Genomic DNA, 20307 nt, shown 5'->3' on the forward strand with positions numbered 1-20307 from the left:
AGGATGTTCCAGGATTTTTGCTCCATTTAAATACATGGAGAATACTTTAAAAAAAAAAAAAAAACCTTTGCTTCTTTCAACCATTATAACTTCAAACTTTTAGCTAGAGACACCATTCAAATGTTAAAATGACCACAAGGCTTTGAACTACCACATAAGTTTTGAAGTCAACATGGGATGGCAACACCACCAGTTTGACGGCCATTTTGTGCCAAAATGTGAGGCGATTTTAAACTCCTACAATTTATCACCAATGTTAACCATTCGATCAGTACAACCCTGCATTCTTTTGGAAATGCAGCTCTTAGTTTTAGTGTTAAGGTACAGCTTGTCAGAATATTGTGTAGACTAATCTGGAAGCATGAAGAAGGAGAATTTAGACAGATTAACATTTATTTGTTTGTTTGTATGTATGTCTGTCCAGGTAGTAGATTCTTCACCTTTACCTGCACAGGAAGAACATTTAGTCTAAAATAAAAATCAGTTTTCAGTTTCAATTAGTCAATTTTTACCTCAGTAGGTCTTTTGACCCGTTGGTCCAGTCGCTTGGTGGCCTTCTTGTTGACCGTCCTCATCTATGTGGTCAAAAATATCCTGAGCGTACTTGGCATCACTCCGGAAGTCCCGAGCTCGCTGGTAGCCATTGCTCGTTCTGACAACGTGGGATGAAGGGAACACGGGGCGTGGCTCAACCATGCCGAGAGGCACCTGGTTGGAGGTCCAGGCACGGCGTGGGAAAGAACGAGAAGGTCTCAGGCTCAAGATTTCTGCAATGAAACGATCAAAGCCTGCAGCCTGCTTTCTCGGCGAGCCGGAACCAAAATCGCCACGAGAGTCATAACCAAAAATGGAAGAACCGCGTCCCGAGTAGTCAGAGCCAAACCCAGGACTGGAATAACTGAAGCCAGAGCCGAGAGAAGTTTCACCTGTTGGCAAAAAGGAGGCCTCTGGAGTTACAGTTGTGTAAAGATGCTCAAACGTTTCAAAATTCTAGATTATACTTGCTTTTTTTAAGTGGAACACAGGCTCCAAAGTATAAGAGGAAAAGGCTGATATAGAACAACCTGTTAGGATGTGGAAACAACAGTTAAAAACAAGCTTGAAACTCTAAAAGTTGAAATAATGTAAGTGAAACTTCACCTCATAACAGACTGAAGCATCACGTTGGTCTTTGAAAAGCAGCAACCTGCTAAATTAAACTAGAAAAGTTTCACTGCAGTCTTAAGATGAAGGCTAACTTTGTGAGTGTGTTAATAAATGCCGAGTCCTTCTCTTTAACATCACGTTGGCCTCCACCTGTTTTAATCGGACTTATTAAACTCACCTGTGGATCAGGCACAGAGTGGCTCATGGTGCGTTAAAGTCAGCTAAGAACCCAAACTTTTATGCCAAAAAAAAAAAAAAAAGACAGTGCACAAAAAGGCTTTTTAATCTGAAACAGAGGTTGTTGACCTCTGTGCTCTGACCTCACTGATACCATCAGACATTTTGGTATTTTTTGCCACAAATCTTTAAACCTTCAATTTAGATTATCGACAATTCAAACTTGTGATTTTTTTAAGCTTTGTTTATTTCAATTATTTGAATTTCAATAAAATAATCTGAAAACATGTGCAGAACATAAAATATAAGAATTAATGAAAAAACAAATATATGCAGCATCTAAAGGTTTCCATTCCAACTTACCTGATGGAAATATTGTGTTCTTTCCTTTTTTTTCTTCTTTTTTTTTGTTTCTTTTGCAAAAAAACTTTTGTCCAAATTTTTAATAAGTTTTCTTTTCATTTGAAAAGAATAAGTCAGTTTCTCCAGAAAACAGATTTTCTCCCCATAGGTTGACTCTGAACTTAAGTGGGTGTTGCATTTCAGCAGACAACTTGTGATCATTTTTTTTTTACAAGCAAATATCGATATTTTAAAACGTATTCGTGTCCTCTTAACCACATCTGGAAACCAAAAATATTATAGATATGTGTGCCAATTTTCCCTTCAACAATATTTGATTTGATTTTATTATTTGCACAATTTTAAGAAAAGAAAATAAATTAGAGAATATAAAATAGAATTCAGTGCAGGGAGAGGCAAAAATACCTTTAAGGCTTAATTATCACCCAACATTTTTTCACAAAAATGAACTCCATGCAGAAGTAAATAAAATACAGAAAATAATGTACTGATAATCAAAAATTCCTCACAATATATATATATATATATATATCTAGATATCTTCCGGTCTGACCCATGGTCAGTAACAAAAGCTTAGAATTTCATTCTTGGATGTAACATTTTGTCTTTCTAGCAGATGTAGCATAAACATAGTGAAGCTTAAAATCATAACCTGCTCAAATTAGCATCTTTATACTTGTATCCCCTTACTTTCTACCAACCTCCCCCCCCCCCCTCTTCCCTCTAAAAAGAATTTTTATATACCATATATTAAAAAGTTTAATAAAATGAAATGAGACAAAACAAGGGTGTTATACAAATATACACCTTGACTTTCAGAAGACCCTTAACCTATTGTAAGAGTAAACTATATCCGTTTATGATATTACCTTCAGAACACCACTTATTTGCGACACTAGTGGAGAGGATCATAGCTTACAATTGTATATCCCAAGCCAATATTACAATGCAACATTTTTGCCCCATGAAATAGTCAAACCATTATGCAGATAAATGTAAACCTTTGACAAATCATAAGTTTCTTGAAGTCCTTAGATTTTGACTGCACATGCGCTCAGATCTAACTGAAATGACCCGAGGATGCCTTCATGAGGTGTCTTGTTGGCCAGCAACCATGATATCTGCGTTTAACTGGAAGTCATTGTCTTACCATTTTGTGTATCCTCCAGAGAACCAGCAAATTACTTTGCTCTCTCTGCAGCCCCCCCCCCCTCCACAAAACATGAAACGCCAGGATATCCTTAAGAACCCACTGGGTCAAATCTGACCCATCAAGTGATCATTGGTTATCAATTTTGGCAACTATCCAACCCAAAAGTTGTTTAATTCTCAGATCTTAGAACTTCAAATGAAAGGATATAAACTTCTGATCGTTTAAGAGCTGTGCCTCAGCTTACACCAAATCTTTTACAGTTTAGTATAAAAAGAAAGTGGAACACCAAATTAACAATGTCACAACACTGGATTTGATTTCATTTCCTTGACTTTATTTTGTCAACAACTCAAGCCACAGAAGAAACCTGCAGGAAATAGAGTGGTTAGAAACAAGTCTTGTTTCATCCCCTTCAGTAAATCTGGTGTTTACCTCAGTAGCCCTTCTGTCCTTTAGATCCAGTCTTGGAGGATCCACCTTGTTTGCCTCCATCTACATCCATGTGGTCAAAGATATCCTGGGTGTATTTGGCATCAGAACTGAAGTCCCGAGCTCGCTGGTAGCCGCTGCTGGTCTTGACCACGTGGGATGAAGGGTACAGAGGACGCTGCTCAACAGACCCAACAGGAACATGCTCAGAGGTCCAGGCTTCACGAGGGAAAGGACGGCTGGGCCCGAAGCTCAGGATTTCTGCAATGAAGCGAGCAATGGTGGCAAGCTGCTGGTCAAACAGGTTCCCCTCTGATCCAGAACCGCCACTGGAACCACCAGTGCTGGTATAGCCAGCAGTTCCAAAGCCAGACCCAGATCTGGATCCCGATCCACTTTGACCTGAACAGAGAAGAGGTTACAGTCTGTGCAGTCAGCTTGGATCTGAACAGGTTAGGAGCTTCTTCTGGATACTTGCCTTGTTTAGCAGGAAGACAAGCTCCAATGCTGAAGAGGAGGAAGACCATCCAGGAGACCCTGTTCACATCAAGAACTTCAGTAAACACAGGAACACAAAGCAACACACAACAAGCAAGAAGACTCACTTCACAACACACAAAGCCATGATGAGCAACTCTGAGCTGACGTCCACCAGGAGAGACAAAGAGAAGGAGCTGAAGTGCTGCTGTTTGATGAAACTTCCAGTTTGGTGTTATAAATGCTCTGAGCTTCTGCTGATGTCTCACTGGACTCCACCTGATCTCATTACACTCATTACTGTCACCTGCTGCCCAGACGATCCATAGTTCATGTGATCAAGTCTGTTTGACAAATGAACAACACCTCTAACTATATGAGATGTGAAATGAGCTGTGAAAGCCCATTGAGATGACCGTTGTCGTGAATTTGGGCTATATAAATAAAATTTAAAAAATTGAATTGAAATTACAATTTTGATCCAGTTTTTATATACATACACACACACACATATATATATTTAAAACTAGATCAACTTTGTCATTTCAATATATTTATACAATACATATATATATATATATATATAAAATATTTCATACATAAAAAAAACAAAAAAACAAACGCCTCTCTCACCCTCCGCGGGTGGTTTCTCCTCCAAGCTCGGGTCCTCTACCAGAGGCCTGGGAGCTTGAGGGTCCTGCGCAGTATCTTAGCTGTTCCTAGCACTGCGCTTTTCTGGACTGAGAGGTCTGAGGTCTTTCCAGGTATCTGTTGTAGCCACTCCTCCAGCTTGGGGGTTTCTGCCCCAAGTGCTCCAATTACCACAGGCACCACTGTCACCCTCACTTTCCATGCTTTCTCCAGTTCTTCTCTGAGTCCCTGGTATTTCTCCAGTTTCTCATGTTCCTTCTTCCTGGTGTTCCCATCTCTTGGCACTGCCACATCCACCACAACGGCTTTCCTCTGTTCTTTATCCACCACTACAATGTCTGGTTGGTTCGCCATTACCATCCTATCAGTCTGGATCTGGAAGTCCCACAGGATCTTTGCCCTCTCATTCTCTACCACCTTCGGAGGTGTTTCCCATTTTGACCCTGGGGGTTTCCAGTTCATATTCTGCACACATGTTCCTGTATATTATTCCAGCCACTTGATTGTGGCGCTCCATGTATGCTTTACCTGCCAGCATCTTACACCCTGCAGTTATGTGCTGGATTGTTTCAGGCGCCTCTTTGCACAGCCGACACCTTGGGTCTTGTCTGGTGTGGTAGATCTGAGCATGTTTTGCTCTGTCGCTCAGGGCTTGTGCCTGAGCTGCCAGGATGGCAGTTCAGGATGAGGTTACATGCAGAGAATATGGAGAGACTATATATAAATGATTCAGTTATACATAGAACTTTTATTTTAATATAGAATTTTACTGTTTTTTGTAATGCCACTGTCGTGGGCTCCTCAGGGAAATAAAGGCAGAGCAGCCAAGGTGAGAGTTTTCTTGTTTTAATTCAAGAATCAGAGCACTGCAACTGCTCCACATAAGGCCACATCAGCATATGACACCCTCCAACTCTCTTCCATTTCCTGTTACACTCCCTCCTTTTAAATCATAAACCCCTCCTACTGTGCGTTTCCCTTTAGTCCAAAGACAATTTTTGGACAGTTTTACATTGTTTAGCAAAACATAAGTAAACATACAGTAAAACAGTGTGAGTGCAGCCACCAGCTGATGGTGCCACACCCCCACAGCCACCTATTGAATGTCAAGGTAGCTCCACATCCTTTACCCGAACCAAGGGGCCAAGCCCAAGTCCTTAAAAACAAAACACCATAATTCCTCCATTTAGCACAATGCAGTACAAAATGTACTGTTCTGGCAACTTCCAAACCCAGACTCATCCAGATTACCAGATGGAAAAGCCTGACTGACTGCAAAGAAGGCGTCTGCCACTTTAGTCCAGTGGCGGTGTGCTTTACACCACTGCAGCCGACGCTCCACGTTGCACTTTGATGCAGCTGCTCAGCCATGGATATCCAGTCCATGAAGGTCTCTGCGTGCTGTACTTGTTTCAATCTGAAGGTCACCTGAAGTTTGGAGCTCTGTAGTAATGGACTGCAGAAAATCTGTACATACTTCAACATCCGCTGAACCCTCTCCGCCAGTTTACATGGCTCACCACTTCATGGCAGTTATTCCTAAAGTCAGCTTTTACAACCAGCAAGTGTCCCAAAGCTTCAAGTTGAGTTAAAAAAAAATCTTCCTTTTACAAAATGGTAAGACAGAACTGTACATAAAATTTAAAGCATTTTACTCTCAAAAGTCAACCATAAAGGGCTTAAAAAAAAAAAATAGTCAGTTGGAATTCTTATTCCATCCGAGTGGGTTGTCAAAAACCCATTTGAGATCAGAGCCTAGCTACATGATAACTTAGAACCATCCATGCAAAAGTAAAGCTGTGTAAACATTTAATTTTTGCCACATTTTCAAACTAAAGAGGTTTGAGACACTCAATGAAACAAAAGCCTGAAGCAAATCACTTTATTTCAAGTATTTTTTCAAGTCGCCAAAGAAAGCAGATACAAAACTGACAAGGGCTTTTGGCATCTGGTCTAGCCTTCAGTAGCCCTTCTGTCCTTCAGATCCACTCTTGGAGGATCCACCTTGTTTGCCTTCATTTTCAAACATGTGGTCAAAGATATCCTGGGTGTATTTGGCATCAGAACTGAAGTCCCGAGCTCGCTGGTAGCCACTGCTGGTCTTGACCACGTGGGATGAAGGGTACAGAGGACGCCGTGCAACAGACTTGACAGGAACATGGTCAGAGGTCCAGGCTTCACGAGGGAAAGGACGGCTGGGCGCAAAGCTCAGGATTTCTGCAATGAAGCGAGCAATGCTGGCAAGCTGCTGGTCAAACAGGTTCCCCTCTGATCCAGAACCAACACTGGACCCAGTGGAGTATCTGGAACCACGAGTATTGGTATAGCCAGAGTTATAACCAGCAGTTCCAAATCCAGACCCAGATCTGGATCCTGATCCACTTTGACCTGAACAGAGAAGAGGTTACAGTCTGTGCAGTCAGCTTTGATCTGAACAGGTTAGGAGCTTCTTCTGGATACTTGCCTTGTTTAGCAGGAAGACAAGCTCCAATGCTGAAGAGGAGGAAGACCATCCAGGAGACCCTGTTCACATCAAGAACTTCAGTAAACACAGGAACACAAAGCAACACACAACAAGCATGAAGACTCACTTCACAACACACAAAGCCATGATGAGCAACTCTGAGCTGACGTCCACCAGGAGAGACAAAGAGAAGGAGCTGAAGTGCTGCAGTTTGATGAAACTTCCAGTTTGGTGTTATAAATGCTCTGAGCTTCTGCTGATGTCTCACTGGACTCCACCTGATCTCATTACACTCATTGCTGTCACCTGCTGCACAGAAGATCCACAGTTCATGCCGTGATCAAGTTTAATGGAAGCAGTGTGCTGGAAAACTCATATCATGAGCTTCATTGGTCCCAAGCTTCAAGCATAGTAGCTGTTTTGCTCAGCGTTTCTTGCATTTGTGGATGTTTGTTGTTTCATTGTCTGCCTGTGTCGTTGGCTCAAACGTTCTAATCCAATGACAGCTTGGCAGATGTGAGAGGTCCCAAACCAGCTAAATAAGATCCACTGTGGTGCATCAAAATGTGGTTGTAAGGAGATTTGGAGAGTGGGCAGAAAATGTTTTAAATGTGAAAGAAAATGAAATGAATGAAGTAAAAATGTATGAAGACAAATAAATTGTCAGCTTTTGTTAACAATCTTTCACTAAATCACAGTCCATTTTCTTAAAACATTTAATCCTTAAAAACACTTCAAACACACACAATTGTTTTTGTTGGAACCAATTTGTTACAAAAATAATGTTTATTGCACATGATGCATGTCCCTGTCGTTTTTCGGTCATGCAGTTGTTCTGGCCCCCGGTTGGTTGGATGCATTTTGGGAGCTGCCATGTCTACTGGCATCTTTTTGGATTTATTCTGGAATATGTTTAATAGTAGGGGAAGAGCATCTAAATGTTTCATTGCAATGATTGCTAAATCTTTATTCGGAACGGACTGCTTGAATCAGCTCTTTTATGAACTTCTGTTGTTGACTAAGTGCTTCGTGAAGCTTCAGCTTCCCACCACTGTTCAAGATAAAAAACTAAAATTGAAAAAGCTCACAGGTTACAAAGCACATTCTACAAGGGGAAAAAGAAAACCATGTGACTAACGAGAAATTTCACCTATATGTAAGGTAAACAGCAGTCAAAAATTAGGATTTATTGGATTTTTCTTGACAGAACAACAAAGCTGGTCAGCTTCCCATTGATGTGAACTAAACACAGTTTGCAAAAGTGTCTTTAAAAAGGAGATGAAAAGAAACCTTCAATTGTGAGTTAATTAGAGCATGTTTGGGACTTTTTCAGTCTTTTTCAACAGTCAAATCTTTTATTTGGATTTTTGCTATAATTACATGATGAAGATGAGGGCTGAAAGGTGGGGCAGTAGTTGCCGCTCTTGCCTCTCAGCAAGAGGGCCCTGGTTCAAGTCCAGGCGTAGGTTCTCTCGGGGGACTCCGGCTTCCTCCAACAGCCCAAAAACATTTTTGATTGCTTCATTAATGAGTATAAATTCTTCCTAGGTGTGTGATTGTGGTCCTGCAAACTGGTGACCTGCCCAGGATGTACTTTGCCTTCAGTCAACAGTGAGTGGGTTTGGGTCAGGCAGCCCCATGATCCCATAAGGGCTAAAAATTGGGTCCAGAATAAAAGGGATACTTTTATATGTGAAAAATAAAATGCAAAAAAATCAAAGGGTGCGAGGGGTAAAAGATTCTCATCCTTGTGCCCTAAACCAATTTTAGTACTGGTAAGTCATATTCACCTCTAATGAATTAACACCTTTATAGGCATATAGTCACTTAAACACTTGTAACTCATTTGGTTCCAGTATCTTACTTCACAACAAAACCTCATCCAGTTCATTTTTATATGTACAGACATCTGGTTTTGTATAAGGTATTTCTACAACTCTGAAATTTACATCGTGATTCCACAACCTTGCTTCACATGTTGACAAACTGTTGCCTTGTTTGATTAATTTTCCCTCAAATTACATCTGCATAGTCCAGGAAATATAAAATTAAACCATAGAGTGGTCCATATGGTTAAGTCTTAAAAAGATGCCAATTGGTTAAAAAAAAAAAAAAAACAAACAGGATGCATCATTGATTTGCTGTAAAATATGGAAGATCACCCCACCTTACATTTCCATTTTGGGTTTAAACTCCAGCACAGGCCGGTTTAGGAGTACCGAAGTACAAAGTTTCTGTTCACGAAAACCTGAGAGATTTTTTTTTTGGGTGGAGGGGGAGGGAAACAGGTAGTTTAGGGTCTGTGCCGTTGTACTTTTCTGCTCAAGTGGCCATTGATGGGGTAAACCACAACCTGATCACTACTTTCAGTTTAGTATTCCTTTCAATTTTAATCTTTGTTCCAAAGTGGTCTGAAACTTAGTATTTTAATTCTTACATGGTCAAGTCTTTCCAACAGCCAAAAATATAGTAGTGTTATTCCTTACAAGATGAACAAAGACACAAATTTTGTGTAAGGTTTATTAGCTTGTAGAGGTAATCCATCCTCAACCTACAATAAAACAGGATGTAAATTAAAGCAAGTTGGCTTCTGAATTCTAATCAAATCTGGTTTAGCCTTCAGTAGCCCTTCTGTCCTTTAGATCCAGTCTTGGAGGATCCACCTTGTTTGCCTCCATCTACACCCATGTGGTCAAAGATATCCTGGGTGTATTTGGCATCAGAACTGAAGTCCCGAGCTCGCTGGTAGCCGTTGCTTGTCTTGACCACGTGGGATGAAGGGTACAGAGGACGCTGCTCAACAGACCCAACAGGAACATGCTCAGAGGTCCAGGCTTCACGAGGGAAAGGGCGGCTGGGCCCGAAGCTCAGGATTTCTGCAATGAAGCGAGCAATGGTGGCAAGCTGCTGTTCAAACAGGTTCCCCTCTGATCCAGAACCACCACTGGATCCAGTGGAGTATCTGGAACCACCAGTGCTGGTATAGCCAAAACCAGCAGATCCAACGCCAGACCCAGATCTGGATCCTGATCCACTTTGACCTGAACAGAGAAGAGGTTACAGTCTGTGCAGTCAGCTTGGATCTGAACAGGTTAGGAGCTTCTTCTGGATACTTGCCTTGTTTAGCAGGAAGACAAGCTCCAATGCTGAAGAAGAGGAAGACCATCCAGGAGACCCTGTTCACATCAAGAACCTCAGTAAACACAGGAACACAAAGCACCACACAACAAGCATGAAGACTCACTTCACAACACACAAAGCCATGATGAGCAACTCTGAGCTGACGTCCACCAGGAGAGTCAAAGAGAAGGAGCTGAAGTGCTGCTGTTTGATGAAACTTCCAGTTTGGTGTTATAAATGCTCTGAGCTTCTGCTGATGTCTCACTGGACTCCACCTGATCTCATTACACTCATTACTGTCACCTGCTGCCCAGAAGATCCATAGTTCATGTGATCAAGTCTGTTAAATAAAATGTTACAAAATAAACAACACCTCAAACTATATGAAAAGTGACCTATATATATTGCAAATCAGAAAGGGAGCCAACATCAGTCACCTCCTCTACATGTATGACATCAAGCTCTATGCTAAGTGTGAGCATACTGTAGATCCTGGTGGTTTGAATCAGGGAGCGTCATCTGGGCTCAAGAAATGCAGCCGGATGGTGACAAAGAGGGGCAAGAGAAACCACCTGTGGGAGGGGGAGAGGGGCGTTTTTTAAATTATTTTATCATTTAAATGTTTCAGTTGTTATGGTTGTTTTGTTTTGATAAAGAATGTTTCTGTTTTATTAAATGCCACCCTTTAAATGTCAAGGTACAGTGCTCAGTGTAAATCAGTACACCCTACTCCATTAGTCAGTAAAACTTTAGTCTAATTCAGATTTTCTGTGAAATAATGTACTACAAAATACACCTACAAAGGTGAGCCATTGATTCCAAACAAGATATGTTGATTTGCACAAGCAATAAAGAGATTTTCCTAACAAATTAATTCAAACCCCAAGTTACAAAAATGAGTACACCCCAGTCATAGTCTTATACTGAAGGAGTAGATGCTGCCATCACTTCATGCACTTGGTTGTCCAGCACTTTTCCAAAACAATGATCCCAAACACACTTGTAAAGCTGCTCTTGCATTTCTGAAGAACAGGCTGAAGGTGAACGGGGTGGGATTATATAAGTTCGCTTCCTTCCACTCCCTTTCAAGTGATATTTATTAAAATGTCTTATTATCCTAAGTTTGATTCGTTGTCGTACGAATGTATAACTGATGATTGTTGTTTTTGTGTATTCTTATTTGATTGCTTGAAATAAACCATTTAAAATCAAATCCAATCAAAAATCAAAGGTGATTGAACGGCCAAGTATGTCTCCTGATCTGAACCCAATCGAACACCTGAGGGGAATTCTGAACAAGTTGAGCATTACTCTCCATCCAGCCACCAGGCTCTAAAAGGTTTTTCTTGAAGAGTAGTAAAAATATATTGCAATAAGTCGTCAACTTGTTCATTCCATGCCTAGAAGACTTGGTGCTGTCCTTAAGAATCACGGTGCTCATATTTTCTAGATGTAGTTGGTTTCAATTTGTTATTCTTTAACCAATTTAAGTAAAACTGAAGATGTGATCTAAGTTAGATTGTTAACCTTACTTTCATATTAGAGTTAAAGTGTTCAATAAAATTCAACCTTGTGAAAAGTTTAGAAAGTTTAGTCATTGAGCTACTGATTTATTTGGCACTTTTTAAAAGGGGTTTACTCATTTATGTTGAGCACTGTAGCTCCACATTGTTTCACTGGAACAAAGGGGCCAAGTCCTTAAAAACAACCCCACAACATAATTCTTCCAAATTTCACACTGCAGTCCAAAATGTACCGTTTTGGCAACTTCCAGACTTTACACTACATGCTTCAGAATCCGACAACCTCTTAGTCAGTTTACATGGCCTAATTACCAAAACGAATTGATGTTTTTTTCATCTTGGGGGGTATTCCAGAAAGCAGGTTATGATAGCTCCTACAGTAAGTTTGAGGCTAATGAAGTGGATAACCTCAGCTTTCGGTTCCAAAAATTGAGGTATGTGTCAGCGTATGTCAAGTTGCCATGGCAACTCATGCTCTGAACATAACCTGGTCTGTAGCAGGTTTAGTTGAAGGTTAGTTTCTTTTCAAAGAGGTGAAGCAGCATGGCGTGTCCATTTGAAGATGATTAAGTGGATGAAGAAGCTCAGATAATACTTATTCCACCATGAGAGGGTGATAAGACCACGTATAGATGTTGGAAAGATACATTTTTTCTTTGATCTAACTTATTTGCATCAGTTAAGATAAATCATCTTTTAGTTTAAAAATAACACATAGTTATCAGACAGTAATTTTACTTTCATACAAATTAATTCAATTAAGTAGCAACTTTGGTGCTGCTCTTAGATCGGCACCGCAAGGGATTGTGGGATACATTCTCTTTGCCTGTCTGGATAGATTTGAGTTTAAGTGTGGCTTTTTGACCAAATGTGTTTAGTTGTTTAGCTGTTTTACAGTGTTTTGCTGAGTTATTTTGTCCTACTTTGCTTAAGTCTCTGCACTATGAGTGAGAGGGAGGGAGAGGATGATGAATTTATATAGCACCCCTAAAGTAGTTCATGAATCTATGCAATCTGTGTATATTGTTTCTTTCCTTTTATTGTTATAAAAATGAGTATATCTGCCGGCTCAAACTTAGACATATGAGAGTTCAAGAATTATAATAAATTAAGATGGTGTGAAGGAAATTGTTTTATTATTGTCATTGTTTAAATGTATTGGTTTAAATGTGTGTTTCAAATGTAAACTCAGATTGACCTTTTTACCTTTTTAGACAGCTTTGTGTGTGTGTTCATCTGCTTCTCATCCCAGCAAGGATGAGGGGGTTTTACGACACACTGTCCTTAGCAGATAAGGAATACTGTTTGAAGTTAGAATCCACCAAAAGGGGTCATTATACGACACCCCCTAATGAACTTTTCTCTTTGTTTGGAAATTGTAACCTCCTACTTGAATTGTTTATAAAAGGAGCATGGGGAGAGGAAGTCCTTAGACAAGAGAAGCGTGGTTGTTGTCTTCTGTCACATTTGATTCTTCTCCCTTGTGCATGAGAAACTTGATTCTTGTTGTGGTCTGTTGTTTCTGATTGTGTTTTTCTTTAATTATCTTGATGCATTTATCTGACATTCTTTGGTCCATTCGAGCCGGATGACAACATATCTGCATCCTTGGGGGAGGACCACGCCGACTGAAGTCTGTGCACAGCCCGTGAGACTAGGTCTCATGAGGAAAGTTCTTCGTAGTGAACTCTACGCCGGCCAATCGACTGCTCTAATCCCTGAGTCCGGATTGACGTTATCCGTGAACCAGTCAGACCACAACGACAAGGCAAGTACAGCGCTTATTCACAGGTTAGAGTCTCCGAAGTGACCCAGAATTCTGAAAGGGACAGGTTAAAGTCCTGTTGCCTAAAACAAGTGTGGGTTTGAAGTCCCAAAAAGGTCCAGAATTCTGAATAAAGGTGTAGGTTTGAGTCCTGTAGCCTAAATCGCGCAACAGGGTTCAAGTCCCTAAAAGGCCTATAAAAATAAGGAACATAAGTTTTTTTTGGTGTGAATAAGAGTGCATGTGTAAATGGAGTAAACTTGTTCGAAGCAGCGAGCATCTGGAAACCTTGCGGTGTTAACACAAGGCTGCTTGTTGAAGTAGAACAAGATTTCATCTCATTGGGCTTTAGGTGAGAAGGACCCAGAGTCTAAAACGGGTTTTGCTCCTGGGAGGACCTTAAACGTGTGACCGGATCAGACAATGGTTTTTGACCTAGAAGCTTGTTGCACGGGGAGTGAAATTCAGTCCTGAGAGAAATTCTCTGTTGGTTCTGATCACACTCTGTGACTAACGTAAATAAAATAAAAAATGGGGAATTCAAATAGAAAAGTAGAATTAACAGGGGATTCAAAAACATGGAAAGGGCTCATCCAGGTTGAACTACATTCTTGAGAAAATGGGATAAAAACTACAATTTTAAGGGGAATCTTGGAGTGCAGTCATGTACTGAATTAGTTAAACAGTTACAAGTTAAAAACAGAATAAAAATTAAAAAAGAAACAAAAAAATTGTGAAGAATTAACTTGTGCAAAACTGTGGTTAAATGAAGCAACAAAAGAAAGAGATATTTCACCTGACAGTAAGGTAAACAGCAGTCAAAAATGAGGATTTATTGGATTTTTTGTAACAGAAAAACAAGATCTGGTCAGTTTCCCATTGATGTGAACTAAACACAGTTTGTAAAAGTGTATTTAAAAGAGATATGAAAAGGAACCTTCAATTGTGAGTTAATTTTAGCATGTTTGGGACTTTTTCAGTCTTTCTCAACAATCAAATCTTTTCTGATTTGGATTTTTGCAATAATTACATGATGAAGATGAGGGCTGCAAGGTGGGGCAGTAGTTGGCGCTCTTGCCTCTCAGCAAGAGGGCCCTGGTTCAAGTCCAGGCGTAGGTTCTCTCAGGGGACTCCGGCTTCCTCCCACAGCCCAAAAACATTTTTGATTGCTTCATTAATGAGTATAAATTCTTCCTAGGTGTGTGATTGTGGTCCTGCAAACTGGTGACCTGTCCAGGATGTACTTTGCCTTCAGTCAACAGTGAGTGGGTTTGGGTCAGGCAGCCCCATGATCCCATAAGGGCTAAAAATTGGGTCCAGTAAAAAAGGGATACTTTTATATGTGAAAAATAAAATGCACAAAAATCAAAGGGTGCGAGGGGTAAAAAATTCTCATCCTTGTGCCCTAAACCAATTTTAGTACTGGTAAGTCATATTCCCCTCTAATGAATTAACACCTTTATAGGCATATAGTCACTTAAACACTTGTAACTCATTTGGTTCCAGTATCTTACTTCACAACCTCATCCAGTTCATTTTTATATGTACAGACATCTGGCTTTGTATATAAGGTATTTCTACAACTCTTAAATTTACATCGTGATTCCACAACCTTGCTTCACATGTTGACCAACTGTTGCCTTGTTTGATTAATTTTCCCTTAAATTACAGTCCAGGAAATATAAAATTAAACCATAGAGTGAGGGTCCATATGGTTAAGAAAAGTCTTAAGATGCCAATTGGTTAAAAAAAAAAAATGCATCATTGATTTGCTGTAAAATATGGAATACCACCCGCCTTACATTTCCATTTTGGGTTTAAACTCCAGCACAGGCCGGTTTAGGAGTACTGAAGTACAAAGTTTGGAATTTTCTGTTCCCGAAAACCATTGATGGATAAACCACAACCAATCAGTACTTTCAGTTTAGTATTCCTTCCAAGTTTTTGTTTAGTCTTGGTTCCGAAGTAGTCTGAAACTAAATAGCAATTTAATTCTTACATGGTCAAGTCTTTCCAACAACCAGAAATATAAAAATGTTATTCCTTACAAGATGAACAAAGACACAAATTTTGTTTAAGGTTTATTAGCTTGTAGAATCAATCCATCCTCAACCTACAATAAAACAGGATGTAAATTAAAGCAAGTTGACTTCTTAATTCAAATCAAATCTGGTTTAGCCTTCAGTAGCCCTTCTGTCCTTTGGATCCAGTCTTGGAGGATCCACCTTGTTTGCCTCCATCTACACCCATGTGGTCAAAGATATCCTGGGTGTATTTAGCATCAGAACTGAAGTCCCGAGCTCGCTGGTAGCCGCTGCTGGTCTTGACCACGTGGGATGAAGGGTACAGAGGCCGCTGCTCAACAGACCCAACAGGAACATGCTCAGAGGTCCAGGCTTCACGAGGGAAAGGACGGCTGGGCCCGAAGCTCAGGATTTCTGCAATGAAGCGAGCAATGGTGGCAAGCTGCTGGTCAAACAGGTTCCCCTCTGATCCAGAACCACCACTGGAACCACCAGTGCTGGTATAGCCAGAGTTATAACCAGCAGTTCCAAAGCCAGACCCCAATCCTGATCCACTTTGACCTGAACAGAGAAGAGGTTACAGTCTGTGCAGTCAGCTTGGATCTGAACAGGTTAGGAGCTTCTTCTGGATACTTGCCTTGTTTAGCAGGAAGACAAGGTCCAATGCTGAAGAGGAGGAAGACCATCCAGGAGACCCTGTTCACATCAAGAACATCAGTAAACAAAGGAACACAAAGAAACACACAACAAGCATGAAGACTCACTTCACAACACACAAAGCCATGATGAGCAACTCTGAGCTGACGTCCACCAGAAGAGTCAAAGAGAAGGAGCTGAAGTGCTGCTGTTTGATGAAACTTCCAGTTTGGTGTTATAAATGCTCTGAGCTTCTGCTGATGTTTCACTGGACTCCACCTGATCTCATTACACTCATTACTGTCACCTGCTGCCCAGAAGATCCATAGTTCATGTGATCAAGTCTGTTAAAGAAAAATGTTACAAAATAAACAACACCTCAAACTATATGAAAAGTGACCTATATATATTGCAAATCAGAAAGGGAGCCAACATCAGTCACCTCCTCTACATGTATGACATCAAGCTCTATGCTAAGTGTGAGCATACTGTAGATCCTGGTGGTTTGAATCAGGGAGCGTCATCTGGGCTCAAGAAATGCAGCCGGATGGTGACAAAGAGGGGCAAGAGAAACCACCTGTGGGAGGGGGAGAGGGGCGTTTTTTAAATTATTTTATCATTTAAATGTTTCAGTTGTTATGGTTGTTTTGTTTAAATAAACAATGTTACTGTTTTATTAAATGCCACCCTTTAAATGTCAAGGTACAGTGCTCAGCGTAAATCAGTACACCCTACTACATTAGTCAGGGCCGGAGAGTCTATAGAGGTTTTAAAGAATAGGCTCAAGACCCACCTTTTTAGTCTGGCTTTTACATGACTTTGATAATCGGTGCCTGTTCTCATTAGGCTGGCTGGGATCCCGCTCTGTGGTCTAATAGCCATGGAGTGGGCCCTGGGCTGCTCTGTGTTGGGTGGGCACTGTGGGAATGACCCCTGTGGTTGGGCTTGGCCTTGGAATGAATGGTTCCCCATTATATCGTTTCCTCACAGCAGAACCAAGCCAGACCCTCTTTTAGCTGCAGTTCTTTGTGTGTTCAGGGTTCTACTGGGGGAACGGGGTGGGTGGAGGGAAGAATCTGGTGAGGGAGGGGTCCCATCAGTGTGTGATCGTCCTGTGGTTTCTGTTTTTAATAATTTTCATTTTTTATGATTATTTCATCTGCTTTTATTGTTAAGCGCTTTGTGTTTTTTTTAACTGAAATGAAAGGCGCTATATAAATAAAGTTTGAGTTTGAGTAAAACTTTAGTGTCATTTCAGAATCAACATTTTCTGTGAAATAATGTACAACAAAACACACCTACAAAGGTGAACCACTGATTCCAAACAAGATATGTTGATTTGCACAGGCAAAAATGTGATTTTCCTAACAAATTCAAACCCCATGTTACAAAAATGAGTACACCCCAGTCATAGTCTTATACTGAAGGAGTAGATGCTGCCATCACTCCATGCACTTGGTTGTCCAGCACTTTTCCAAAACAATGATCCCAAACACACTTGTAAAGCTGCTCTTGCATCTCTGAAGAACAGGCTGAAGGTGATTGAACGGCCAAGTATGTATCCTGGTCTGAACCCAATCGAACACCTGAGGGGAATTCTGAACAAGTTGAGCATTACACTCCATCCAGCAACCAAGCTCTAAAAGGGGTTTTTCGAGTAGAAAAAGATGTTGCAATAAGTCAATTTGTTCATTCCATGCCTAGTAGACTTGGTGCGGTCCTTAAGAATCACGATGCTCATAAAAATACTAGATTTGTTACAGGATTTTTTTTTTGCTTCAATCACTAAAACTTGGGATTTTGATCAAATTTAGATTGTTAACATTTCATGTTAAAGTGAGAGTGTTAGAGTTAAATTGTGTTCATTGAGCTACTGATTAGGCACGTTTTTAAAAGGGGTGTACTCATTTATGTTGAGCACTGTAGCTCCACATCTTCACTGGAACCAAAGGGCACCACACTCTGGTTGCTATGGTAATGTTTAAACATCCCTTCAAAATAAAAGTGCATGAAAAGTTTTGCTCATTTGGGTTTAATTTTAGCAGGGTGCAACACGTGCTGTAGTCGCGACTTTGACGTGCGTTAAGTGTGATGGATATAACAGAATCTGGTCACTTTTCAAAATAAAATGGCCATTAATTTAAGGTTTTTCCTACTTTGCAAAATAGGGCGATGTCAAAACAGAGTCGTACTCAAGTGGTTACATTAACTTTAGGCTCCGAGCAATAGTAAAGCCGCATCAGTAGACCTAAAGCCAAGGCATGAGTTATTTTATAATTCTTTATCCCTCCTCTTTAGTGGGTCTTTAACTATTTTACAGTAGCTACATAAAAAATTAACCCAACTATTGTGACTTCCAAAGTGAAGCTATTTGAACATGTTTGCCACATTATCCATTTAGGACACTCAAAATACTACAGCAGATCATTTTATTTCCAGAAGTTAAGTCTCCAAAGATAGCAGATACAAAACTGACATGAAGGGCTTTTGGCATCTGGTCTAGCCTTCAGTAGCCCTTCTGTCCTTCAGATCCACTCTTAGAGGATCCACCTTGTTTGCCTTCATTTTCAAACATGTGGTCAAAGATATCCTGGGTGTATTTGGCATCAGAACTGAAGTCCCGAGCTCGCTGGTAGCCACTGCTGGTCTTGACCACGTGGGATGAAGGGTACAGAGGACGCCGTGCAAGAGACCTAACAGGAACATGCTCAGAGGTCCAGGCTTCACGAGGGAAAGGACGGCTGGGCCCGAAGCTCAGGATTTCTGCAATGAAGCGAGCAATGGTGGCAAGCTGCTGGTCAAACAGGTTCCCCTCTGATCCAGAACCAACACTGGACCCAGTGGAGTATCTGGAACCGCCACTGCTGGTATAGCCAGAGTTATAACCAGCAGATCCAAATCCAGACCCAGATCTGGATCCAGAGCCTGATCCACTTTGACCTGAACAGAGAAGAGGTTACAGTCTGTGCAGTCAGCTTGAATCTGAACAGGTTAGGAGCTTCTTCTAGATACTTGCCTTGTTTAGCAGGAAGACAAGCTCCAATGCTGAAGAGGAGGAAGACCATCCAGGAGACCCTGTTCACATCAAGAACTTCAGTAAACACAGGAACACAAAGCAACACACAACAAGCATGAAGACTCACTTCACAACACACAAAGCCATGATGAGCAAGTCTGAGCTGACGTCCACCAGGAGAGTCAAAGAGAAGGAGCTGAAGTGCTGCTGTTTGATAAAACTTCCAGGTTGGTGTTATAAATGCTCTGAGCTTCTGCTGATGTCTCAATGGACTCCACCTGATCTCATTACACTCATTACTGTCACCTGGCAAGGCAAGGCAATGTCAAGTTTATTTGTATAGCACAATTCGTACACAAAGTAATTCAAGGTGCTTCACAAAACAGAAAAATGCATTAAAATCACAATACATCATAGAAATAATCAACGTAAAATTTACTTTAAAAGAAAAGAAAAAATTTGAAAATTGATTTAAAAATAAAGGAAGGAAAGGAAAGAAAAGTGTAGATAGGACCAGATAGGACCTTTCAGTCATATACACGGCTAAACAGAAATGTTTTAAGTCTAGATTTGAACATGAACACAGAAGAGGCCTGTCTTACGCCTTCAGGGAGGCTGTTCCAGATTTTAGCTGCAGAATATTGAAACGCTGATTCCCCTTGTTTAGTTTTGACTCTGGGAATCAACAGGAGGCCGGCCCCTGAGGTCCTCAGAGTACGAGATGGTTCATATGGCACTAACATGTCAGAGATGTACTTTGGTGCTCGGCCATGGAGAGACTTGTACACAAGCAGAGCTGCTTTGAAGTCTATTCTTTGAGGTACAGGGAGCCAGTGCAGAGACCTGAGCACAGGACTAATGTGATCATACTTCCTGGTTCTGGTCAGGACTCGAGCAGCAGCATTCTGGATGTACTGAAGCTGTTTTACAGCTCGTTTGGAGAGGCCGGTGAGCAGGCCGTTACAGTAGTCTAACCTACTGGAGACAAATGCATGCATAAGTATCTCCAGGTCTGGCTTTGACACTATGTTTTTGATTTTGGCAATGTTTTTCAGATGGTAAAATGCCACTGATGTTACTGACTTGATATGGCTGTTAAAGTTTAGGTCAGAGTCCATGATTACCCCTAGATTTCTGACTTGATTTGAGGGTTTAAGAGACAGAGAATGAAGGTAGCTACTGACTCTTTCTCTTTGTTTCTGTGGGCCAAAAATAATAACTTCGGTCTTGTTTGAGTTTAGCTGGAGAAAGTTGTTCTGCATCCACGCACTGATCTGTTGGAGGCAGTGGCTGAGTGAATCCACCGGCCCATATTCACCTGCTGTCAGTGACACATAGATCTGAGTATCATCTGCATAGTTGT

The 20307-nt window shown here is 40.8% G+C and overlaps 4 protein-coding genes across 8 annotated transcripts in view; all 4 read right to left on the minus strand.

Moving 5' to 3' along the window:
* Positions 1 to 378: 378 nt before the first annotated feature.
* LOC100049342 (uncharacterized) lies at positions 379 to 1224 on the minus strand. The gene is given in 4 exon segments (NM_001104756.1): positions 379 to 446; positions 513 to 926; positions 1006 to 1064; positions 1141 to 1224. Coding segments are annotated over 3 exon segments (492 nt in total). The 5' UTR covers positions 1161 to 1224; the 3' UTR covers positions 379 to 446; position 513.
* A 1927-nt stretch (positions 1225 to 3151) lies between these two features.
* LOC101168656 lies at positions 3152 to 3988 on the minus strand. Its single transcript, XM_004080131.2, has 4 exons — positions 3874 to 3988; positions 3747 to 3805; positions 3272 to 3670; positions 3152 to 3206 (listed from the first exon to the last, which is right to left on the minus strand). Exons 1-3 carry the CDS (start codon positions 3891 to 3893, stop codon positions 3273 to 3275), a joined length of 477 nt encoding a protein of 158 aa, XP_004080179.1. The 5' UTR covers positions 3894 to 3988; the 3' UTR covers positions 3152 to 3206; position 3272.
* A 2274-nt stretch (positions 3989 to 6262) lies between these two features.
* LOC101167653 overlaps positions 6263 to 20307 on the minus strand; it is a 37774-nt gene continuing 23729 nt past the window's right edge. For 2 of the 5 annotated variants that reach the window (XM_023949248.1, XM_023949246.1), the window contains exon 4: positions 18341 to 18787. In XM_023949248.1, the coding sequence (XP_023805016.1) occupies positions 18435 to 18787 (353 nt within the window). In that variant the 3' untranslated portion in view covers positions 18341 to 18434. The other 3 variants (XM_023949249.1, XM_023949247.1, XM_004080134.4) reach the window with 3 other exon arrangements.
* Positions 9367 to 10215, minus strand: LOC111946299. The gene is made up of 3 exons (XM_023949253.1): positions 10105 to 10215; positions 9978 to 10036; positions 9367 to 9901 (listed from the first exon to the last, which is right to left on the minus strand). Exons 1-3 carry the CDS (start codon positions 10122 to 10124, stop codon positions 9480 to 9482), a joined length of 501 nt encoding a protein of 166 aa, XP_023805021.1. The 5' UTR covers positions 10125 to 10215; the 3' UTR covers positions 9367 to 9479.

The sequence above is a fragment of the Oryzias latipes genome, chromosome 19 (genome assembly GCF_002234675.1).
Source record: "Oryzias latipes chromosome 19, ASM223467v1".
Lineage (NCBI taxonomy): Eukaryota > Metazoa > Chordata > Actinopteri > Beloniformes > Adrianichthyidae > Oryzias > Oryzias latipes.